At 36.5% G+C, this 14,283-nt stretch overlaps 1 protein-coding gene across 2 annotated transcripts in view; it reads left to right on the top strand.

Annotated features, from left to right (window-relative positions):
• Positions 1-14,283, top strand: part of MOCOS (molybdenum cofactor sulfurase) — a 213,093-nt gene that overhangs the window by 24,598 nt on the left and 174,212 nt on the right. Inside the window, exons 2-3 of one of the 2 annotated variants that reach the window (XM_419048.8) lie at positions 1,977-2,066; positions 4,734-4,800. In XM_419048.8, coding sequence (XP_419048.5) covers positions 1,977-2,066; positions 4,734-4,800 — 157 coding nt within the window. Of the gene's footprint in view, positions 1-1,976; positions 2,067-4,347; positions 4,527-4,733; positions 4,801-14,283 lie in introns of those variants that run through there. The other variant, XM_040695502.2, reaches the window with a different exon arrangement.

The raw sequence follows: 14,283 nt of genomic DNA, 5'->3' as shown, positions 1-14,283 counted from the left end.
CTAACCATTCTGTGATTCTATGTACATGCAGTTACTTCAGTTCTACATCAGAGCCACAATGTGCTGGCTACTAAACTGTGGGTCCCGAGTCACATTCCAGTCTCCTGCAAATAACCTGCAAATAACTCTGTGGTGACCCTGCCAGTGTGATTGCATAGCCTCGTGAAGGTAAAGCTGGTCTCTGCTATGGCAGAGGAGATGCTGGGTCTCCAGGACCTCTTGGCATCCCTGACAGAGACCCAGCTGTCTCCTGCAGCTGCCCTTCTCAGCTGAAAGCACCTCCATGTCTGAGACTGGAAATGCCAAGAAATCGTCACATCTCATGAGTGAAACTGAATCATTTTTAAATGGGCAGATTGGATATTTCATGTCACAACACTAGCGCAATTTTTACAATGAATGTGTTTCCTTTGCATTAGCTACAGCATGAAAATATCTTCTCTGCCACTTTTCTGTATTGCTGTTTCTTTTTTATAGTGCACATTGCATATTCATAGTAAACACGTGTAGACGTAAGGATACTTCTGCTATGGTAAGCGTGATTTGTTATGACTGTGTAAGCACTTCCTTGAAATGAAGCTTGCTTGCTGCCATTTGCTATGCAGACCTACTGTGGGGCATCCAGGTTTCACCATGGATCACCGTTTTCACAAAAAAAAAAAAAAAAAAAAAAAAAGAGAGTAGTAAAAACCCAGGAAGATGGTACATATAATAAATCAGTCCAGTATTTTTCCATCCTCTTCCATTCTAAGCACCTCAAAACACTTTTCCTTGATTAACTTCAACTCATTAAAAAAACCTGCTTTTAACCAGGCACTATAAATAGGGAGTTCTTGAGGCAGTGGAGGACTCTCTCAGAAAATAAGAGAAGGAATGGGTGTCCAGGTTGGTTTTGTCATTACCGGTCTCACAGCTTTACCCACTGAATCACTGCTACAGCAACATAATTTATAATTATATGTATTTCCAAGTGTCAGGGCTTCTCGTTTAAAGCTTAACTCTTTAAGCTTAACTTTTAAATCCCTGTGGAAAGGAAAGGCTTTTAAAATACTTATTAAATTCTAATCTTAATCACATTCATCATTATTAAAATTTGAAATAGGTTGAAATACTTAAGGTAAGTGAAATGAAAAAACTAATAAAGGGCATGCAACACACTGGAGAAATGGAAGAATAATTGCTAAAGATTAAGAAATCTAAAACGGCCAAACACGAGAAAGCCTTCCTTTCCAAGAAGCTTTTATTTAAAAGTTTTGCAATAACTGAATAGTATAAAAGGGAATTTTAAAAATGATTTGAACATTAAGTGCAGCAGACTGGCAAGGAATATTTAAATGCATTAAAACTTAAACTAGTCCTGTTTTTGGGCTTCAAGAATGACTCAGGCCATGCAAGTTAACAAAGTTGTCGCCACCTCACTGGCAGACTAAACAACTCACTGTTGTTGTCGATGCTAATAATAATTATTGAGGTAACAATAAAAATACATAGTGTCTAGGAGTGTCAGGGTACTGTGGTTCAAGGTACTGACTTGTGAGTCTTCTACAGATGGAACAAAAACACTTTTCACTTCAAATAATGCGTAATATAAACTTGGAAGAAAAGGAACTCTTATAGTATTTAGCTTTTTAGCTAAAAATTATAAACATGCAATCAAAACACTAGGCTTCTATTGCATCACTTCTATTTTATTTTATTATTATTATTATTATTTTTACTCTGCTGGTGAATGGAAGATGCCTCAGTGTGAATATTGCCTGGTTATTAGGACATATTTGAGAAGCATTTTTCAAAAGCTGTGCAGACCTCTGGGTCAGACAGAGAACTGTCATACACTAGGAACTTTAGGGGAAACAACTTTTTGTGTTGTGTGCTTCAGTGGGGATCTATGTATAATGTGCCTCACTTGTGTATGAGAAATTGGAATTAAAATATTTAAGAAAAAACGTTGAATTTGATCTTTTTGTTTGTTTTAGGGATAACTTACCTTGACCATGCAGGTTCAACACTTTTCCCCGAGAGTCTACTTAAAGCTTTTACAGATGACCTCAGAAACAACGTTTATGGTAAGTATGAATCAATGTTTCCATTATTGTTCTCAAGATTTCACCTAAATATTTCAAAACTAGACCTGCTGACTTGTTGGAAGATGTGTTTTTATCACTGCTATAGAGTAGTTGGAAGACCAGTAATTTTACAGAGAGGTTGTATTTCTTTAGTTTATCCCTGGTTTTGCTTTTTAGTGGCCAAGGACATGTCTTTGTGGTGGGATGCAGACAAATGGGAACTGCTCTGCCTGCAATTGTCCAGGGCTGCTTTCACCCTCATGAATCTTGCCCTCTTTCATATCTGGACAAAGAGGCCTAAACATGAGGTTGTTGCTGAAAGGTATCTGCTGCTCTTTTTGCACATTGTGAGGGAAGCCAGCCTACAGATTGCCAGAAGTTGGCAGAAGATGGTGGATGGTATAAGAGCAAGAGAAGTACACAGCAATTGCTGGCACCTGTGTAAGACTAGGCTACATAGACCCTTCACTACCGTGACTGTGGCCCAGCATAAGTATTTTGTTTAAAAGAAAGCTTAACATAGAGTGGAGTTAGGCAGAGAATAGGTGCTCTACCTCTTCTGGCCCACTGCAGTTTGGTACTTAGAAAAAGGAATGTGAATTTGATACTTTTGTAATTTCACAGTATCTGGTTGGAGTTCTAGTTATTAAAGCTTAGATGAGGGCGCTACAGTGCTACCTTGTATTATTTCTCCCCCAGATTTTCTACTTAAACTCTTCAGTCTCTTGAGGACATAACCATTTAATTGAGAACCCCACGCAGCTTGTGCTTTTAAGCAAAGGCAACAGCACCCTTTGTTTGGGAACTATTGTTATGGTGAGACACAGTTTACATAAGAAGTTCATCCAGAAAAAAAAAAAATGCTCTGCAGTATTACCTATATATGCTGTTAGTAGGCCCTCTGAAGTCATCAACATTTCTTGTTGTGTGTAAATGTTTGTGGGCTAGATGTCCTTTTTGCTGGTTTTATGTCTTCCTTTTCCTCCCTGATCTATTGAGCAAAGTGATCCCTCACCTGTGAGCTAGATAGCACTGCATCAAAAGAAAACTGCATTCATTAAAGCACCAGCACACTTGTGCTTATCACCTGGGCGATAAGCCACTGGTGGAGTGCTGGCAAAACTTCATGTCACACAACATCGTTTGTGGCCTTTCCCCCTCTCGTTTCCTGAATGCTGGCGAGTCCAGGATCCAATGTGGATTTAAGTTCTTCTATAAAATAGATGTTCTTAATAGGGGTAGCCTTAATTTTTTTTTTTTTTCACAGTTACAAAAGGATGCGCTGATTTGATTACATGTAAAATCTCTTATTCTAGTATATGTTAATGATATTAAAATTAATGTTCTGTCACTACGGCCATTGCAAAGTGAAACGTATGCACTCTGAGCTTAGTTACTTCAAACAAATTTGGGCTCAGCCCTTCTAATTAGAAGTGCCATCTGTGGCAGAAAAAATTAAATCTGTGAACCAATCAAGTGGTCATGAATAGAAATAGTAGAGCTGCCAGATTTCCACAGTACCTATAATGCCATGTGAGAACAAATTGCATGTTTGACACTGCTTTAATTTAGAATGATAATGCAAACCCTATGCTGGTCAAATATCTTTTTTTTCTCTGCTACTCTAAGAGCAATAACTGTTGTATAAGAGCTCATTTAATGGACATAGGTGTGAATGAAGGGGAAGTTCAGCTTGCACCTTTTTTTATTTCTTTAGTGATAATCCACAGGCCTGAAGAACTACATTTAAGCTATTGCATGTGTAAATGAGAGGAAGGGATGTAAGTAAAAGAGATTCTCACTTCTAAATTGAGAATATTTGAATTGGAAATTACAGAAATGCAACATCAGACATGAAAAGTCTAGGTACTAGATCTTAGGTTTGAGCTCTAAATTTATTATTCTTTTCATTAGTTTCACTCAACATGCTTTGTAACACCATTGATTTTGAAATTAAAAAAAAAGTAGATTTTATTGTAAATTACTGAAAAATGTATTTATTGGTAACTTTTTTCTTGTTCTCTTTCAAAAATGTTTAGGTATTTTCTTAAAGATTTAATGGAAGAAAAGTGTGTTGTTCATCTGTGGATGTTGGTGTAGTTTATTTTGCTCATAGGGATAAATTTATGCCCTTCTTAGGTACTGTCTTAATTGTTAACTTCTGTCTGTTCTGAGCTGTACTAAGGGGGCCACTGATGTTGCAGTGACATTTTTATTTTCATGAGCTACTCGTATTTCAGACACTAGAAATAAACAGGAGAATTCCTGGTGTCCAGTCAAGAATGTCTGTTGCCTCCTTAAGCTATCTGCTAAATTATTCCTTAGGCCGTGAATATATTTATTAATGTGCATTCTGTCTGTTTTTTGCTAGTGCTTTTGTACATATGCATTTGTATTTTTTTAAAGGACTAAGAACTAGTTCGTCTAAGAACTAGTAACAGATACAGCTGAAGTTTCAAGGTCTGTCATAATTGCTTTCTTTAGTTATATGTCCCTTCTCTTGACTAGCTGTTCCAAGGAGCTGCAGGGCATTGCTGTGAAGTGTATACTAAATCTTTCTTTGTCATCTTTTCAGGCTGGCTTGGTGAAATACTTAGATAAAAGAAAAAAAAATTAATACCTAAGTTGTGATTAATGATTAACTTCTATTTCTCCATTGTCTCCTAGGCAACCCTCATAGTCAGAATATTAGCAGCAAACTGACATACGACACAATCGAGCATGTCCGATACAGGTAGAATAATCTTTCTTTCAGATGTTGTATGATGCACTTCATATTTTTCATTTTGTTTAGGCCTGTGCTGTTTGGATGATTTTGTTGTGATGCCATTTTCTGAGGGCTCTCTGTCACATCTACAGAGAATACCTTGCACTCTGGCAGTCAAATGTTGAATGTAGTCAGAGACAATCTTTCTTTTTCTCCCAGATGTCCCAATTCTCAAATTCCCATTGTTAAATTAGTGCTGTAATGTAAGTCTACAATTTTAATTAAGATTTAGAATTTGGAATTTCAAACATGAATATTAATAAGATGGTATAGTAGATAGTAAGGTGGAACGAGTGCAAAGACATCGCTAAAATCCAGATGACTTTAAATAAGGCACAGGGGTTTGGAGGAATTTATAAAAAAAAAAAAAAGGGTATGTTCTTTACAGAAAGCATAAAAATGTGTACATAGTTGTACAACAAATACTTCTATTCAAGAGTAGCTTTTAAAGTTGGTTTATAGTCACTTAAGTGCAGAAAGACAAATAAGGTACAGTTGAGCGTCATGGCAAGAAGGAACTAAATCTCTAAAAAACTGTCCTCACATGAGTTTAGAATAGAGTGTGTTGAAAGTTTTGGATTTTTTTTGCCATTGGTTTGTACAAAGTGAAGAAGTATATGACATAGGTACTTAGTTAATGTCTTTAGGGATTTTTTTATGTACCTCTGTTTTATAAATTACGTCTTTATTACTGGATATGCATGCTTGGACCAGAGTTGACTGGCCTACTTTTAATGGCACTCTTTGCCCAGGGTGAGAAATGTTGCAGATTCCTTTATTATCGTCATCGTGAAAGCAAACCTTTCTCCAAAACACATTACAGAATTCAGATCAATAGCTGTGGAACTACAGCACTGTAGTGCTTTGAGTTAGAATGAAGAAAATCCGCTTTACTTCTTTTTTGTTTTGTTTTGTTGGTTTTTTTTTTTCCTTTTCTCTGAGTGCCCCTTTATAAGGGTGTTAAAAAAAACAAAGCAACAACAACAAAAAACTATAAGATTTTTAGCTGCATGATGGTGCTGGGTATAAACTTTCTTTTTTTTTTTTTTTTTCCCCTAAATGTTTTGGAAAAAATATTTTATTCTTTCCTTTTTCACAACTCTGTCTTATGCAGAGCAGGATAAAACAACTTGTTAACGCAAGTCTAAAATGGAAGAATCTATGAGGAAGGGCTGTCTTCAACATCATATGCTTAAGACCATCAGTACCTACAGCCCTGCAGTCTGCTGAGCTTGCCTATGTGCTCATATGCAGTGTTCAACTTGTGGTTTTAATTTACTCTAAATAATATTTCAGTGTTTTCAGCCATTGAATCATTTTTCTTTTGAAAGTACACTAGAAAGTGTTCTTTGTAGTTGTTTCTGGAATAATTTCTATAATACTCTATGCACTTCATGGACAGGGTACAAAGAAATAGACCTTCTCTATATACTTAAGATTCCTTTAAGAAAGAACATATATAGATTTCTTTAAGAAAGCTGACATCTTTAGCTTATTTTATCTTGGATCCTAATTAAAAAAAAAAAAAGACTTTTATAAGAGCTGCATGGAAGATGCTATAAGCATACCAGTGTTTGGATTTTTTATTTTCTCCTGAAAATTAGTAAATAAATAAAGAGCCCTCTGCATCCAAATTAATGTTTTCAGTCTTGCAACTGGAATTTGTCAGCTAGTCCTGTAGAAGTTCTGCAATTATTCCCCAATAAATTTTTAAAAGCATAATCACCAAAAAGACACAGTTGTAAAAATTTGGAACAAAAATGCCCTAAAACCTCTGTCAGTATGTCAGCTATCTAAAAGCTAATAAAAGTATATTAAATATCTATACTTCCATGCTGTTGCAGCTAGTCAAAATCAGCAATATGACAAGAGAGGGAGGAAGGCAGTTTTGTCCTATAGCAGAGCTCACAGGCTAGATTTCCTTGATGAAACAATAATTCCGTAGGTAATTTCAGAAATCTTAAAATGATTTGCTTTGTTATAGTTCTACTTTTGGTGCATGGCTACAGCCAGAAGTATTTCTTTTATCTGTGATTAACTCCGTGACCTTATGATTATTTTTTCTAATTTTTTAATTTGATTTTCTGATGAGATGCCACGGGCAAGTAATTAAATAAAGAATCATAGAGTGGTTTGAGTTGGAAGGGACCTTTAAAGAACATATAATCCTATCCCTGTAATAAATCCTTAAGATGAATACAAAACTTAGTTTCTGATTTGTATTTGTTGATGTTGCTGGTTACAAGCATTGGAGTAGACATTCCTAATCTGTCCATGTACACTTTTCCTCCATATAAAACTATTATTTGATTTTGCTTTGGTATTTGTTTGACTGGCAGAAAGCACTGTTAGAACATAAATTTGCACTAAAATAATGTAAATAATTAAATATTGGAGTCAATGTATGTTTTCTATGATTTACAAGGTTAAAATAATCAAAATGGCTTACCTCTTGACCAACTCAAGTACAAGAACAATAAAAAACAACCCTATTTTATTCACAAAAGCACTGCTTCTCTTCATCTGAAATGAACTGTGGAGAGATTTTAATGTTGTGTGAATCTTTATATTAATCATGATTGATGTTGAGAAGGGGAAGCAAGAACTGTAATAAACCTTTCCTAAAAGTATTAAATGTACACATAAAAAGATTATAGACCCTTTTTATGACCTTGCTTACGGATATTTGGATGTGCCATTGCTCGATTCCATACAACTAAAGAATGTGAGTGGCAATATCTCCTTACGATGCTGCAGAGATAATGCAACTCAGAAATTCATTAGAGTGAGTATTAAATAACCTTTTTCCCATATGCAAGCATTTTAAAATACTAGCTTTCTGAATATTTTAAAACATTATCCTTGTAGATCTTATACTTGCAATATCAAATAGTTCAGTGTTGTGTTCTAACCAGAGCCAGAATGATGTTACAGTGTTACATTTGGGGTGCATTTAAAATATCCAACAGGGTACCTTTTTCATTCTAACAGTATTCTTGAATCTAGAAGAGTTTTGATGTTTGCCCTCAAACTTCAGGTGCAAAGAAACATTAAACTTAAGTTTACTTTGGGAACTGAAATGTAGGGGAGGAGGCAGAAACTCAAACATTTCAGTTAAGTTTCTGCACCAGGACTCTCCTAAACTTTGGCAATGTGTGTTATAGAATTTTCTCACTGAAGCTAAAAGGATTTGGCATTGAGCTAAATGGAATCAAGTTTAAATATAGAACAAAAACGTCTTTCTATAGAGGCCTCTCTCAAACTATGCCATCTATAGGAGATGATAAGAGGAGAATAATCTTTGTGGCCTGCATGTACATATGAAAAAAGGTATAGCAGACATGCATAAAATAAATGTAAACAGCTTAGCATTTTTCAAAAAAATTACTTCAGCATAAAACACACAGGTAGTATTGAATTTTGCTGAGGAAGCAGTCTTATAAACGCTATTTATAATTTAATCTACAGTGTATTTTTAGAGATCATTTCATGATAGTGAAGTAAAGCTTTGCATTCCTTCTATGAGCATCATCGTTTGTCTCTAAAGTAAGTTCCAACTCTTTTTAAATTATCACATTCTGAAACAGAGATATATGCAAAATAAGCATTCTTTGTTTATTTCCTTGTTAAAACAATTCAGTGTCTGGAAACAGGAATGTTAGAACTGATACATACATGAAAATTGTTTGACCTTTCATACACAGTAAGAAATAGTAGATGCAGGATCTGCTTAGTATTGATTTGTTCTTTGTAAAGGTCATCAGCTGGAGACCATATGGGTGAGTGACATATGAGCCCTGCATGCTCTCCTCCTTAATGATACCTATCCACCTTTCAAAACTAGGATGGTGTTCAGCCCTTTTACATGCTTATTTTATAATGCCATGTGCAAATGCTGCTTTTTCTGGTCCAGCTGTTGAGCTGTAGGACAAGTCTGAAATGCCACAGCCAGCGAAGTCAAGTGGAAAGGCTGCTCCTGAGAATGGCTTTCTGTATGGTGAATGGAAGTACCATTAAAGACAGTTATGAATAATGAATAGTTTTTCTTGGAAGTGCAGAGCAGGCAGGAGAGGTGATCATCTTCCTGATTGTCCATGTAATGCTTTTACATAGCAGTGCAATGGAATGATCCCAGTGTGCCCGTACTGATCTGTGGCATGACCAGTACCTGACTCAGTACTCTCTTACGCGCTGAGCAGCAGCTCATCAAGAACTTCAGTACAGATGCTTTCTTGCTTTTCATTTGGCAACACCTGTCCTTTTATGCAACTGTGGGAACTTACGTTTTAGATTGCAGTACTAAAAGAAAAAAGGTAATCGAAAGAGTAGTAAGCATAAAATGAAGAGAAAGAACTCAATTTTATAAACAGGACTTTCTAGGAGTTGATCTGTTGCATGTAGTGGTTCTACTCTTTGTAGTTCTTTGCAAGGTAGTAAAAAGTATCCAGACATATACTGTTATTTTAGAATGAGTTTAAATAACAGTGAAATCTGTCTGCTTTGTAACTTTGCTGATGGACTTTCGTCTCCATTTTTATAAATTCAATATCAGTTACCTTGATGTGCTGAAGCTTTAGAAAGGAATGTGTTAATATAATCTCTTACTCTTCCACTAGTCAGCTTTGTTCCTTTGTTGTTTGTGGTGAGATAGCAGTGAATAATATTTGTATGTTCATGGTGATGCTCTTTGAGCTGCAGAGAGCCAAATCTGGAATGCTTCACTTACTGAAAGGAAAAGAAATGCTTCAGTAAAATGAATTAAAATCTGGAGGTCAAGATTGCTAGCGTAGAACACAAAATTTATTAGCTAACCTTGGGCAATCCAGAGTTTAATTTGTATGAGTGGTTAGAGTGTGTTTTCCAGAGATATTTGAAAAAAGGTGGATATGACCTTTATTATTCTTCTCTACTCAGAGAAAAAGAAACCTGAGGAATCTGCTTTTACAGTGTGGCTGTGATGAAGAAGCAATGGAGAATGAGTTCAGAAGTCATCTTCTTGTTCCACTACTTTCTAAAGAATATTCAGAGTGTAGGAGACTGTACAGGCTTACTTGGACCCGGGCCACCATGTTTACTCATGTCCTATAAATGCACAAAGCCTAGCTGCATGTTCAGTCAGCTCTTTTGGCTCTGACCTGATGGCTTCTGTGACTGCCGCAAAGCCTGCTAGAGGGAACCTGTGCCACTGAATGAGTTGTTTCAACTGGAATAAAACACGTTAAAAATAGTGACGTTTTCTCAGTACAAATTCCATTTTTCCATTCTCTTCATCTTCTTGTCTCTTTTAGAAATAACATGGAAGTTTTTTTTTTCCTCCTTAAACTTTATAATACTTGTAGAAGAAATGTTGATATTCTTCCCTGTTCTAGATCTTCAGTTGCATCCTGGAAAGCAGTACAGTGAAACACCTTTCTGTGACTCTCTTGTTGCCTCTTTTCCTCTGTGTGGCACTGAGAACCCACTTGGGCACAGGTGGATGCCAGCCAGCTATCTTCATTAAGTGTGTAATGGCTTGTTACTGTGGGCATTACTGTTCTGGTTAGAATTTGAACCTTTCTGTGATAAAAGGCATGCAGACATAGCAATGTGTTGAATATTAGAGGATGCAGAGACAGTGGGTCTACTGCAGTAGCTCTGCTGAGCAGAAGAAAGAGGATGAGCAAAATAGGAGTGCAGGGGAGCAGGCAGGGATCGGTGAGGGATAATGACATGGTACAAGCTGATTACCTTAGTCCAAGCAGGGATGCAGTGGGAATGTGAGGGCCCAGTAAGGATTTTAGGGTGCCAGACTTGAGGAAGGCTGGATCCAAATGCACATTCCCAACTGGTACCGTTCAAAAGTATGGAAATGTACATGACCTTCGGGATTTTTATGTCTAGTCTCCAGCTACTACAGGGTACTCTTTATCTCGTGTTAAGAATTTTCTCATTTTCCCAAATGGGAGAGCTGGAAAGCTCTCTTCTTCCACTGGCTTGAGAAAAAATAATGACTGTATGTTTCTGTACCAAAAATTTCTGTTGCTTTTTGTGGTCTTCTGTTCCGTTAAAACTTTCTGAGGTGTTTATGCACAGTGAGTCCTTACCCATTCTCTTGTTTTCGTGGAGTGAACAGGCTAAGCAGTTCTTCTAAGGTGTGTTCTTTGTCCCCCACCCTAAGCCCCACTGACCATGCCTCTAAGCTTGTTCTGGGTTGCCTTTCTCTTTCAGAAATGCATATCAGGAATAGAGTAGAATCATTAAAGCAAGTCCTACATTATAACAACCAAAGGTTTGGTAATTGAAGGAGAATAAAAAATTGTTTAAATGGGGATATAATCTGATCAAATGTTCTGGGTGCTAGGAGAAGTCATAAAGTATTGTAAAGACAAGAAAATTGCCCAGGAGTTTCAAATGAATTAGAGGAAGTCAACAGCCACAATGGATTTTCTGGATGAAAGGAAGAACATCTTTGTAGGGATTCTTTTAGAATGTGATACATTTGTTGGAAGCTGATTTCTCCTTTTGTTTTTGTTTTGAAATTTCATGCTAGTTTGAAAGTGATAATGTGATCTCTAAATTGATTGATACTGTTATTAATGGAGCCAAAATGAAAGACTGAGATTTTTGTACAGATAGGTATTTTGTGGGAAACTACACTGATTTGAAAAGGAGGAAATTATTTGATTAACATTATCACTTTGAGCTTTTAGTTCTTTGAAGTTAAATGTGCTAGCTTTCACTAATAGTTTGAAAATACGCAGCAAATGAGAGCCTAAAATCAGATATTTGTAATATACACTGGAAAAATTGAGGTCCTTCTAACTATATTTATTCTTACTTTTGTTAGTCTGCCTACTTCATCTATTGAAGTTTTTTCACCTGTTTTAAACTTTGTTTCTGTTATGAAGACTGTAAGCAAAGATTAATGTCCTTGAAAATAAAGGATGACTTTAAGAAGCAACATGAGCCACATTAATATATGGAAATATGTAAGATAACTGAAGCAAGGGCTTGAACAAAACTCTCTGTTAAGGTGAATAACCTTTAGTGAATCCAGATGGAATTGGTTGGATGGATTTTGTTAGTATATTTGAAATGTGTCAAGGCAGGAGAAAATTGTATCGTTAGTACTATTCAGTGCCAGCTCAATAAAATGTTGTAGATACATCATAATTTATCTCAAGTTTTTGGATTGTGAGACAATTTAGAGGGTTAAATTCTGCATTTTTGGGGTCTTATGAAACCTGCCTGGGTTTGTAATGAATACAGCGTTCATAGTCAACAGTATACAATAGAGCTTTTCAGCACTCAGGCTTTTCTTAGCTATCCTCTTGCCTCTTTTCATTTCTCTGTCTTTATCTTTTTAGGTGTTTAGTTTTTCACTATGCATTTTGTATGGTACATGTCATGTGGTAAGGAGATTTCAGAGATAAAAGATCATATTTAGAAAGTCTTTCAAAATTCATGCTAAAAGTGACCTTTGGAATATTATTATGAATCTTTTCTCCTAACAAGGGAGCTAAAGTTGTCTATTTCTCCCTTCCACCTGGCTGACAGTTGGTCAGAAGAAAGTAAGAAGGCTTTGCTCCTGATTTTCTTGTAGCACTTTACAGCTGCCTTTAGTGCCTATCTTGGTAAGTGGGATACTGTTACTTTCCTTTAGGTCTCCCTCTTTATTCCTTGGATAGACAAAATGTTTGATATTTACTTATCTTACAGACCACATCCTGTGCCACGTGTATGGTTAGAAGGTGGTGTAGAAGGGAGGATTTCTGTCTAACCAGTGAGAAATCCATTGCTAAGTTCAATCCCCTTTCTTGCTGTGCGAGATATTCCAGTAATGAGTATAATATGCTGCTTCATTTGTGATGGGAAAATTATAAGAAAATGCACGTATTTTAGAGGCACAAATATAAGCAAGAAAATTCTGTGGTTTTTCAACACCCTTAGCCATACTTGTAAAAATCTAAAATCAATTCTACATAGTTCAGCTCGCAGTAGCAGGTCAAATACAAAAGAATTCATCTGAAAAAGCTTATACCATTTGGGTACTTCTCCAAGTTTTTCGGACCATGTTTGCCTGTTTAAACATCTAAATGGGCTGGGATTGCTATAGCAAATAGTACTGACATTTAACATATATAATGAACTTCAAAATGAGCTTGATGAAGTATGCTTTTAGTACAAATTGGAGTTAAGCTGCAGTGCCAAAATGTGATATAATAGGTGGTATTCTTAACAATGAAGTGCAAATGAAATTCTGCCTGCTTTTAATTAAATAAGCACACACTCCACTGAGTTTTGGAAATTTAATTCTCTTAATCTGAAGTCTCGGGCCCTGAACAACTATTGTAATTTTACAGATAGTGCTGATATGTTTCAAGGCTGTTTATACTTAACAAAACACTTATGATGCTGTCTTCTGTAAAGCTGGGGCTCCTCTGATTTTTTTTTTTTTTTTATTATTATTGTTTCTTTTTTCTGGTATTTCTTCTGTTGTGTGGAAAAAGAGCGAAGATAACTTTCATGTTTGTACTGCATGGCAGTCAGAGCTGTAATCACAAGCATTAAAAGAAGAGCTAAAGCCTGTGTGTTCTGGTGTTTATTGGTTGTAGTTGTATCACGTGAAAAGTGCAGTGAAATATGTTGCTGTACACAAAGAGGGATACCTGCCACTTGAGAGCTGTCACAAACCTTCCAAAGTGGGAGGGGATTGGCCAAAAATTCTTGCTTGGAAAAAGAGCTTCTAAAAAAGCAGATGGGTAAAGATTTTCCTGTGGTCAGATCTTATGCCTTAGAGCAAAGATTCCCCAGACAAAGAGACTCATACTAGGCATAATAAATTTACAGCACTAATTATGATGGCGGCTCTGAAAGTAATGCCTCTTATTATGTTGGCCCATGATGTCAGAGGCAGATGGTGGTGGCGTACAGCAGTAGTGGTTGAACCTTCCCACCAATATCCCATTACCTTTTTTTTGCCATGTGACAGATGGCAGCAGAGGAGCAGTCTGACAAAATGACATCTGACATGGTGGTATGTATGGAGCAAAGGTATAACATTGAATTCCTCCACGCAGAAAAAATAGCACCCATTGACTTTATTTGATGCTTGCTGAAAATTTATGAAGGCCAAATAGTGAGCACAATGAGGCTGTGGCTGGTAAATTTAAGCAGCGGTGACAGTAATGTGAAAGACAAGCCACATTCTGGATGGCCATGCACAGCTATCACAAAACGAAGAGTGTATCAATCAACTGATCTATGCAGATTGGTGGATTATGGCCAGGGAACAGTGTACAGAGCTGAATATTGGCTTCAGTGTGTTGGAAACAATGATGGCAATGTTGGAATAAGTGCTAACATAAGAAGAGAAGGAACACAGTATGCGAGTTTGTCAGGACCTGTTGAGCCAATAGAAGGCTGATCTCATCATTAGCAGTGACGAGATGTAATGTCACCGTGACAAGC

Source organism: Gallus gallus, chromosome 2 (assembly GCF_016699485.2).
Source record: "Gallus gallus isolate bGalGal1 chromosome 2, bGalGal1.mat.broiler.GRCg7b, whole genome shotgun sequence".
Classification (NCBI taxonomy): domain Eukaryota; kingdom Metazoa; phylum Chordata; class Aves; order Galliformes; family Phasianidae; genus Gallus; species Gallus gallus.
The sequence above is the reverse complement of the archived record's forward strand: the minus strand, read 5'-3'. Positions and strand labels throughout refer to the sequence as shown.